The following is an 11,595-nucleotide window of genomic DNA, read 5'->3' as shown; positions in this document are numbered from 1 at the left end:
ATACTATGTGTAATACTGTCTTTGAGTTTCATGGGCTCGCCTATGCTGTGGGTGCACAAAGACTTCCCATTGCGTTGTTTTACCTGTCTGGCGCAAATACACTGACTGACTTGGCTAGGGTGCAGACAGATTTCCCATTGCGGTGTTTTACCTATCTGGCATAAATACACTGACTGACTAGGGCAGAAGTGTGGGCCAGGTCCTGGGTGGGGTGAAACTCTGCCATGTTTGGGCACTCTGATTTCTTCATGTGTAATACTGTCTTTGAGTTTCATGGGCTCGCCTATGCTGTGGGTGCACAAAGATTTCCCATTGCGGTGTTTTACCTGTCTGGCACAAATACACTGAATGACTTGGGTAGGGTGCAGAGTGCAGACAGCTTTCCAGCGTGGTGTTCAGCTATCTGACACCTACACAGAATGAAGTGTGTGGGGACACATGGATTTCCCATAGCTATGTAACTCACAGCACCTTGGGTCACACAAGGTGGAGGCTGGGACCGGGCCCGGCCCTGGGCCTGCTGATGTGCTTCCCACACAGAGTATTGTGGGTCTGACCTCGGTTATGGTTTCTCTGGCTTATTATGCCACCTCCTCCTCCTGTTTGGGGTCTGGGCATCAGCGCTGGTCAACATGTATTTGCTCTCGTGTTACCACAGTTATCTGAGACACTGGTTTTGACCAATCAAAAGAAGTGAAACTGAATTAATGAGACGTTCACACCTGTACTAGCATCCAAGTCCGCTTTATGCCCACAATTGCTGAGGGTGTGGGCAGAAGCCGAGGTCCTGGGGAGGGGATGCAACTGCGCCAGGTTTGGCCTGTGGAACTTCTTTGTGGTTCATTCAGTCTTTGGAGTGATAAAAGGAACCATAATTGATTTAATGAGACGTTCACAGCTGTACTAGCATCCGAGTTTGCTTTATGCCCATGATTGCTGAGGGTGTGGGCCGAGGCCGAGGTCCTTGGTGGGGTGAAACTCTGCCATGCTTGGGCACTGTGATTTCTTTATGTATAATACCGTCTTTGAGTTTCATGGGCTCACCTATGCTGTGGTTGCGCAAAGACTTCCCATTGCGTTGTTTTACCTGTCTGGCAGAAATACACTGACTGACTAGGGCAGAAGTGTGGGCCGAGGTCTTGAGCGGGGTGAAACTCTGCCATGTTTGGGCACTCTCTTTTCTTCCTGTTTAATACTGTCCCTGGGTTGCATGGGCTTGCCTATGCTGTGGGTGCACAAAGATTTCCCATTGCGGTGTTTAGCTATCTGGCACAAATACACTGAATGACTTAGTCTGGGCGCAGAAGGCTTCCCCCATTGCGGTGTTCTGCTATCTGACACCTTCACAGAATGAAGTGTGTGGGGACACATGGATTTCCCATAGCTATGTAACTCACAGCACCTTGGGTCACACAAGGTGGAGGCTGGGACCGGGCCCGACCCTGGGCCTGCTGATGTGCTTCCCACACAGAGTATTGTGGGTCTGACCTCGGTTATGGTTTCTCGGGCTTATAATGCCACCTTCTCCTCCTGCTTGGGGTCTGGGGATCAGCGCCAGGCGACATGTATTATCTCTCGTGCTACAAATCACAACAGTTATCCGAGATACTGGATTGGAGCGTTCACAGGAAGCGAAACAGATTTCATGAGACTTTCACAGGGTCACTGTATACCTGTGGTGGCTACTTTTGCGACACCTCCGGCTTCAAACCAATCTTTGGTGTTAGTATGCGCTGCTGCATTGTGGAGATGTGTAGAGGTGCTGGCACCTGAGTCGCCTTTATGCCCCCGTTTGCGGCTCGTGACAATTTTGTGATAGAGGTGGCACGGGATTGGAATGATGATCGTACGTCAATTTATCATCATCTCTCATCAACATTGTGGGCTATCGCTCCCACATTCAAAGAGGGTCGCTGCCTGGCCCTGCCAACCCTCTGCAGTGTGTGTCTTTGGTTCCTCCTCATCGCAGACGCACTTTTAAATCGACATGAGGGTGTTGTGGGTATGAAGCGAGCATGTGGCATGAGGCCAGCTGAACGCTGCGCAGGGAAAATTTTGTCTGCGCTGTGGACGCAGGGTTGTGCCAGGGGTTGGACAGAAATGCCAGCATGTAACCCAGGAGAAAAGGCAGCGGTGTCACCTGCAGGCGGTGATTGTCCTTGGTTGCAGCTATTGTGGTGCTTAGCTAAGATGTGCCAGCGTGTGTGCCTTGCTAATGAGGGTCTGTCCCAATTGTTAGGGGGGTGACTGCCAGGCTCTTGCCCCCATTTTGGCTTAATAGTGGGGCTTGGGAGCCTCAGATGCAGCCATGCATGCTGCCCCTGCCGTTCCCTAAACGTTTCTACGGTGTTTCCATGACTTTCTGATGTTTTCTGGTGTTTCACAAATCATTCCCTATGCAGAGCATCGGTCCCATACAAAAATGCTTGAGTCCCCCATTGACTTCAATGCGGTTCGTTACTCAAAACAAGCTCTCGAACATTACGAGAAGTTCGACACGAGTACCGAGCACCCGAGCATTTTGGTGCTCGCTCATCTCTAGTAATTAACTAAACTAGTTGAGAAATGTTTTTAGTGTAAGCGTTCTGTATAGTTGGCTGCTTTCAGCTTTTGAATCCTAGTGAAAGCACAAATTTACAACAAAAGTCAAAGCAAACACTGAACTCTCTTTAGTGTTGTTAAAAAAGCTATTCATTCTAATTAGCTGACACAAAATTCTGAATACACCTTATGAAATAGAGGATGTATATAAAGACCTTCACCAACCAGTCAATTAACAGTTGGGATTGCGCAGTCAAACTGGTTCACACACCATCATGGGCAAGGTAAGAAAATAATACAATACTTATAGTACAAAATGCATTTAGTAATCTTTACTAAAAAGAGTAACATTAGTGAAAATGTAATGTAATTGGCAATAAACATGTACTGTTTTAGTGCATGGGCATTTTACATGTGTTCTATTTTGAATAATAGCAATATTAAGAATAAACTATGAAAATATTGAAACGTTTTGTAAATCTATTATTAAAAAGGCTGCTCACCACTGAACTATTGATGACTGACTAACCCTCAGGATAGGTCATCAATAATTGATCATCAGATCCCCCATAAAGATTTTGGCAATATTAAGACATGTTTTTGATTGATGGTTTGTTTTAAAAATATAGCAATATATATTTTATGGCTATACTGATACTATAATACTTGTGTTCACATTCTAATTTCACAGATTATCTTCTACGAGGACAGGAACTTCCAGGGTCGCTCTCATGAGTGTAACTCTGAATGCTCAGACTTGTCTTCATACTTTAGACGCTGTAACTCCATCCGTGTAGATAGTGGAAACTGGATCTTGTATGAACATCCCAACTACAGAGGACACCAGTACTTTCTTCATAGAGGAGAGTATCCTGACTTCCAACAATGGATGGGTTATAATGACTCCATCAGGTCTTGTCGCATAAGTCCTCAGGTCAGTTGATACTTTTTTACTGAATCATGACCTTATTGTTGGACTTTTGATGGAATATTGCTTTTTAGACCTCATTCACATGAGCGTGTGTACTGCGCGTGCATAATGCACACTTCTAAAAGAACCAATGGGTTTCTATAGAAGCGTTCATATGCGTGGAATTTAAAGTGCAAAACAGCGCGCACCTAAAAAAGATAAGACATAGGTGCGCATTTTGCAGGAGTTTCCATTGACTTCTATGGGAGCAGAACTTAATTCAAACTCCTGCACACAGAACTGATTCCCTGCTGCTTACAGCAGGACATTTAAAGGTGCTTCTGGCCAGAAGCACCTTTTAAATGTCCCGCTGTTAACTCCTTCTTCCCCATGGGGATGATGGGACTCCCGGAGGGTTCCGTTAATCCCCGTGGGAAGTCCCCTCATCACTGAACACTGTGACAGCACTGTCACAGTGTTTAGTGATAAGGGGACTGTAGCGGGTATGAAAGCTCTGCCACAGCTGTCGCAGAGGACCCTGATGCTACCCCATTGCTTTCAATGGGGCCTGCGCTGCTGCAGTGATGATTTTTTTTCTCGGGCGGTGGGGTGGGGCACTTGAAATATAAGCCTTACCCTGAAAATCATCCCTAGCTGTAAAAAAAAAAAAATAACTCACCTAGAAGCGCTGTCCGTCCCTTCTCCCCAGTCTGCGTCAGTCTTCTTCTGTATTCTGGTGGATGAGGATTGAAAAATCCCTGCCTCCAGAAAGCATTGCCTATGATTGGCTGAGAGCTGTGACCAATCAGAGGCAGCGCTCAAGTATCATTCAATGGCTAAGCGCTGTCTCTGATTGGTCACAGCGCTCAGCCAATCAGAGGCAGCCCTTCAGGAGGGGTGGATTTTTAAATCCCCAGCCAGAAGAAATGATTCAGAAGAGTGCTGAAGAGCCAGGAAGAAGACCCGCTGGAGCCCCGACACTGCTGCTAGGTGATGCATAAATTTTTTTTTTCCTGCAGCTAGGGCTTATTTTTAGGGAAGGGCTTATATTTCAAGAACTTGTTTTTTGTGGGACAAGTTAAATTTTTCAATGTACTATATAAGATATGGAACAATTTTTTAAATTTTTTTGTCTGATAAAATGAAAAAAAAAACAACACAATTGTGATATTTTTGGGGGTCTGTTTTTGGACCTTACACATTGAGGCAAAAATGAGATGGTAACTGTATTCTGTGGGTCTGTACGATTACGATAATACAAAGTGTATAGTGGTTTTTTTTGTTACGCTATTTTGAAAAATGGAATCTTTTAAAGAAATACTTGCTATCTTCTGACCACGGCATTTTTTCAGTCAATGGAGTCGGTACTATTTTGGGGTACCTGTTACTCTTTGATTCCTTTTTGTACATTGTTTAAAAAAAGGGGTTGACCTAAAAAAGTACAATTCTGGCATTGTATATGTTTTTCTTACAGTATTTACTGTGCAAGAAAAGTAATGCATTATTTTAATAGACCTATAGATTATATAGATTTAATAGATTATAAATGTATCAATAAAAAAAATGCTATGGGAAAAGCGGTTTTTACTTTTATTCCATTTTTATTAACTTTTTGTAGTGATTTAAAGAATCTATGTAACTTTTCACTCTTTTTAGTTCCCATAGCTGCAGTTTACTGCATTTTGACAGGCATTCTATTAACTCATTAGTAACCACACATACACCTTTTTACAGCAGCCACTAATGGGCTGTCTTCCAATGCATAAACATTTGTTATGGTGCTGCGTCAGAGAGCTGACATAGGTGTTCCATGCTGGGTATAGGTGGAGCTCAGCTGTCAGAAGTCATCTGGGCTCCTTCCATACTCATCCTTGAACACTTTTGATGTGTGTTCAGTGAAACACAAGGGAGGGAGCTCAATTTGTTTTCTATTGTACCCCCAGGATGCAATCACACGGTTCCAATGGGTTGCTATGGCACCTAAACATCTAACATTTGCAAGGTCAATCATCTATGGTGGCCTATAAGGCCCTGCCAGAGTCAAAGTTTAATAGGGTTGCAGAATGCATGGATATACTGAAATATTGCCATATATTTTATCAGCACTCATAGCTGATGAAGTACCAGTCCCATAATAAGACAAAAGTAAAAAGTGTAATAAAAATATAAAAACCCTCTCAAACCCCTCACCTTTCACCCTTTATTATGTAAAAAAAAAAATTGCTATCGCTTCATTCATATGATTGCAATGAAAAAATTAGCATATTATTAAACCCACAAGGTGAATGTTGTGAAAAAAAGTGATCAAAGTTGCTAATTTCCAACATTCTGATTCACAAAAACAGACTAAAAGTGATCAAACAGTCGCATGAACCAAAAAATGATACCATTAAATATGACAGCTTATGCCACAAGAGAAGCCCTTACACAGCATTGTTGACAAAAAAATAAGAATGTTATGCAGTGATCCCCAAAAAGTAAACATTACTTTTAAAAAAAGTGTTTTTAGTCTACAAAAGTAGAAAAGCAAAAAAACTATATAAATTTGGCATTTGCTCTAATCATGATGTGTACTTAATTCATTAAAGGGGTTGTCCCGTGGCAGCAAGTGGGGTTATGCACTTCTGTATGGCCATATTAATGCACTTTGTAATATACATCGTGCATTAAATATGAGCCATACAGAAGTTATTCACTTACCTGCTCCGTTGCTAGCGTCCCCGTCGCCATGGTGCCGTCTAACTTCAGCGTCTAATCGCCCAATTAGACGCGCTTGCGCAGATGGGTCTTTTCCCTTCGGCTCGGCAGCAGCGGCGTTCTGGCTCCGCCCCCTTGTATGCGTCATTGCGTAGCTCCGCCCCCATCACATGTGCCGATTCCAGCCTCTGTACTGATTTCTAGATTTCAAGAAAAAAAGTTAGTTATTGTTTAATTTTTACATGTATGGGGCTACCATATTTATAATTTTTTGTACGATGCATTATATTAATAACAAAACTGTTTCTAAAGATATTTCACATTATTTCTTAGACAAATAAGCCCCAAGTGCAATACAATATTCCCATACTGTACCACACAACCCCCCAAAAAATGTATTTTTGGATCTTAAATTGCTTCAGCTTATACTTAACATTGTAATAATCATGGTAGTAAGAAGGAGAGGTGTAAAGATACTATCTATGCTCCCCATGACATCATATAAGACTGTGGGGGACATTCACATGTTTGTTTGTTTGCACTGTAGCTGGGGCATCCATAGGAGCCTCAGTTACAGGGAGAAACATCCCCTGTAGTGATATCAGTCACTTGCACAGCTGATCAGGGTCTCCCAGGACCCTGTAGCTCTGCTGTGACAGAGGTCACCCGGCGGTCACTGACTGCTGGCTTGCGTAGTGAAAGAAAGAATTACACATTCTCTTTTTAGTACATCACACTCATTGAGCATTGTGTACTAAATAAAGGAGGAGGCAAAAAGCATTAAAACCCACTTCTCCCTCTTCCTCCGGGTTATCAGCTGACAACTCGTCCTGCTTCTGATGATTGATGGCAGAAGCATGAGGCTTTAATTAATCCCCACCGTAATTTTACATACGGCTGGACTTTAAACCCGGGACCAAGCGCTGTAAATTTACTGTGCTTTATCCTAAATGGGTTGAAGAGTTTAATCTCAACACAGTTAAATGTTCAATATTTCTAATAAAAATACAGGATATAAATACATTATGGATCTAGTAGTATACACTGTACATTAAAGGGGTTATCTCATGAAAGCAAGTGGGGTTATACACTTCTGTATGGCCATATTAATGCACTTTGTAATATACATCGTGCATTAAATATGAGCCATACAGAAGTTATTCACTTACCTGCTCCGTTGCTAGCGTCCCCGTCGCCATGGATCCGTCTAATTTCGCTTTCTTCTGGCGTTTTTAGACGCGCTTGCGCTGTGCGGTCTTCTTCCTGGGGAATGGGGCCGCTCGTGCCGGAGAGCTGGTCATCGTAGCTCCGCCCCGTCACGTGTGCCGATTCCAGCCAATCAGGAGGCTGGAATCGGCAATGGACCGCACAGAGCCCACGGTGCACCATGGGAAAGGACCCGCGGTGCATCGTGGGTGAAGATACCAACGGCCATCTTGGTGAAGGAAGAAGTAGGAAGAAGGAAGACGTTGCAGAGCGGGGATTCGGGTAAGTAATACTGTATGTATTTTTTTTTTTTTAACACATCCATTGGGGTTGTCCTGCGCCAAACGGGGGGCCTATGGAAAAAAAAAACCCGTTTCGGCACGAGACAACCCCTTTAAAATAGTTCAAGAGTATATATAGCATAGAGGTAACCACTGTGGTTTCCTTGAGGCTCTTGAAGAGAAGTAGCTCAGTTAGTCTTGGTTAACCACACTCTCTTTCTTGTAAGATACAAAAACCTGTGTATGATTCTTCACTGCAGTGAAACTGAATTGGAAAAAAAATCAAAGCATTGCTTTAGGGCTAAGGAAACCCGAAATAAACACCACACATTTTAGTCCTACAGATGTAGCAATTATATCGGTGGGGGGTCCAACTGCTGGGATCTCCCTTTAAATCCCCAGCACTCCTATTGAAGTGAATGTAGCTGTGGCACGCATGTGTAACATCAACTCTTTTTTATGCACGGACCTTTGGGACCCTGTTCTCATGATTGGTGTGGATCCCAGCAGTTGAATTCCCACCAATCATAAAGTTTTCCTCTGTCCTGTTGATGAGGAATACGCTTATATTTTGGTACAACCCCATTAACTTCTCATAACACATTAAATATCAAATTAATATTTTCTACATCTGTAGATGGTCAAGTCTGCCAAATGCAATATCTCAGGCTTCCTTCCTTCTTTGTATGACACTGAAATAGTTACTGTACATTAAAAACAACCTATACAATGTTCTGCAAAGTGAGATAGTAATCCTGTAACATATACTATTTTGTTTTACCAGCATCAAGGTTCATTCAGAATCAGGATCTATGAGAGAGAAGACTTCAGAGGACAGATGATGGAGTTCAATGAAGATTGTCCTCATGTCCATGAGAGATTCCGCTTCAATGATATTCACTCTTGCCATGTGCATGATGGATACTGGATGTTCTATGATGAGCCCAACTATAGGGGACGTCAATATTACCTGAGACCAGGAGAGTACAGGAGATTCAGTGACTGGGGAGCTACTTCTCCTAGAATTGGTTCCTTCAGGCGTGTCCATCATATGTACTAACCTAAGAAACAGTCGAACCAAATGATTGCATTGAGTTAGTAAATACACTGAAATTAAAGGGTGTGCCTGGAATTCGAAACACATGGTTGCTTTGTGCTATTAACAGCACCACACCTGTGCACAGGTTGTGTATTGCAGTTCAGCCAAATTCACATCAATAGAGTTGAATTGCAACACTAGACGCAACTCACAAATAGATGTGATGCTGTTTCTGGAAGGAAGCACCCATGTTTTTCTAATCCTGGACAACCCCTTTGCATGGGTATTCTGTCTCTTTTAACTGACGACTAATGACCTGAAGTGCAGCGGGCTGGATAGTCAGCTGATGGACAGGGGTCCAAAGTGGCAAACCCCTATCCATCAACTACTGATGACTTATCAAAGGGATACTTCATAAATTAAAATAGTCTGGAACATCCCTTAACTATCATTTGTATAAAGACCAAATCAGCTTTATTAAAGAAGATCCATTAGAAGAAAAAAAGAATGCAAGCTGTAGAGCTTTTTTAAAAAAAATTTTTGCTTCTAGTAGGTCACTTTAAATGTTTGATAATGGCAATATTGAATCTTAATGCCAATTGATCCCTAACTAAAACAATAAAATCTATTTTGGAATTTCTATTTTGCCTATTTTCTTTGTGAAATCAGTTGAACAACATATCTAGTCAGATGGATATACAGATAGCCAGCCAGACAGAAGGCTATACAGATAGATTGACAGCTAAGATTTCCTAAAGGGAATGTAAAAAAAAAACTGGGTAAACTCTCACCTATGCTCATATCCCAATATCTTTTTTAATACAAGTATATTTGACATGCAGACGAGAAAAGATAAAAATAAACCAAGCCCCAAAAAACATATTACACTGGTATATTGCCTGAAATCTCAACAGCAATCAAGGGCATAAAGCTTTCCAATGAAACATTGTAAATGTTGCGGCTTGTTGGTCGTGACAGTATTGTGGCATGGTGGCTGCAACGCAGGGTTAGACCTGTCACCCATTTGCTATGCAGGACAAGGGTTAATGCATGTTGTGCAGAGATTGCTTCGCTATCTCTCTGTATGCTGCATAGTTGTATGCTGACTGTTAGTCATACCTGAGAGAGGGTTGGGGGTGTGGTTCTCTAGTTGCTCTTCCTATCAGCAAGTGTGGAGAGCTTTATATTCATAACCCACCCTTTCCTCCTTGCTGGTTATTCGGTTCACTCGAGGCAGTCTGGGAGAAAGTTCAGAAAATCTTAAAAGATCGGTAAGAAGCTATAAAAGGATGTCGGATAAAAGTCGGTCAGAGGGGGTTAGTTTTCAGGTGGGTGATTTGGTCTGGTTATCTACAAGGAACATCAAGCTTAAACAACTATCTTTTAAGCTGGGTCCACGTTTTATTGGCCCTTCTGAGATCACTAAGAGCATTAACCTGGTGTATATAATACAACAATGTTAGAAAAATAAATGTCACCGCGCTACAAGGTACTTAGTATCAAATGAAGAACACTTTTCCTTTAGCGATGAGCGTAAAGGCAAGCGATAGTGTAAGAGAGACACTTACTGGGGAGGAGGGGGGTGTGTAGGAACAGAAACCCCCTCCTTGAAGTGTAGACTCCAATCACAGAAGATGGTACACGCCGGTGTACTGGATAAATCCAAGGTATTTATTAATATTCCATCCACCGATTGTGGATAAACGTGTTATAAAGGCAACGCGTTTCGGTGTCTTAATGACACCTTTCTCAAGCCATATATATTGCTACATAATAATACATTATATAGATGTATTATATGGCTTGAAAAAGGTGTCATTAAGACACCGAAACGCGTTGCCTTTATAACACGTTTATCCACAATCGGTGGATGGAATATTAATAAATACCTTGGATTTATCCAGTACACCGGCGTGTACCATCTTCTGTGATTGGAGTCTACACTTCAAGGAGGGGGTTTCACGGAACCCCTGTGAAGTGGAGTTTTTTTGAAAAACCTTGCAGCGCTTTCCTATCTTACACACCTATTAACCTGGTGTCCTTTTTAGGTTGGAGATTCCTAGCTCATTAAAGATCTCATTGTGTTCCACCAGTCTTTACTTAAGAAGGTGGTGAAACCAGTACTTCGGTCGTTCCCTCTTTCACTGGTGTTGGTGGATGAGAATCTGCAATTTGAAGTCAGTTGCATCGTTGACTCTCGTTGAGTCAGGAACTCTCTGCAGTGTCTGGTTCATTGGCGAGGGTATGGTCCCGAGGAGAGGATGCGGGTTTCTGCGGCTGAGGTCAATGCAGGCCACTTAAAGGGGTTGTCCTGCGCCGAAACGGGTTTTGTTTTTTTTCAACAGCCCCCCCGTTCGGCGCGAGACAAACCCGATGCAGGGACCTAAAAAAAAATCCGCACAGCGCTTACCTGAATCCCCGCGCTCCGGTGACTTCTTACTTACCGGTTGAAGATGGCCGCCGGGATCTTCTCCCTCGGTGGACCGCAGCTCTTCTGTGCGGTTCATTGCCGATTCCAGCCTCCTGATTGGCTGGAATCGGCACGTGACGGGGCGGAGCTACACGGAGCCGCTCTCTGGCACGAGCGGCCCCATTGAGAAAAGTAGAAGACCCGGACTGCGCAAGCGCGTCTAATCTGGCGATTAGACGCTGAAAATTAGACGGCTCCATGGAAACGAGGACGCCAGCAACGGAACAGGTAAGTGAATAATTTCTGATAACTTCTGTATGGCTCATAATTAATGCACAATGTACATTACAAAGTGCATTAATATGGCCATACAGAAGTGTATAGACCCACTTGCTTTCGCGGGACAACCCCTTTAATTAAAAACTATCATAAATGAAATCCTGGTAAACCGGGTCCTAAGGGTCCAGAGGCCCCTCCTCAGAGGAGAGGTACTGTCACGGCTTGCCGGTTA

The 11,595-nt window shown here is 43.1% G+C and overlaps 1 protein-coding gene across 1 annotated transcript; it reads left to right on the top strand.

Moving 5' to 3' along the window:
* Nucleotides 1-3,223: 3,223 nt before the first annotated feature.
* On the top strand, nt 3,224-8,695 carry LOC136577545 (gamma-crystallin-3-like; the record flags this gene model as incomplete). Its single annotated transcript, XM_066577461.1, has 2 exons — nt 3,224-3,475; nt 8,420-8,695. Coding segments are annotated over 2 exons (528 nt in total), but the record flags the coding sequence as incomplete, so codon positions are not given.
* Nucleotides 8,696-11,595: the final 2,900 nt, after the last annotated feature.

This window comes from Eleutherodactylus coqui, chromosome 8 (genome assembly GCF_035609145.1).
Source record: "Eleutherodactylus coqui strain aEleCoq1 chromosome 8, aEleCoq1.hap1, whole genome shotgun sequence".
Taxonomy (NCBI): domain Eukaryota; kingdom Metazoa; phylum Chordata; class Amphibia; order Anura; family Eleutherodactylidae; genus Eleutherodactylus; species Eleutherodactylus coqui.
The sequence above is the reverse complement of the archived record's forward strand: the minus strand, read 5'-3'. Positions and strand labels throughout refer to the sequence as shown.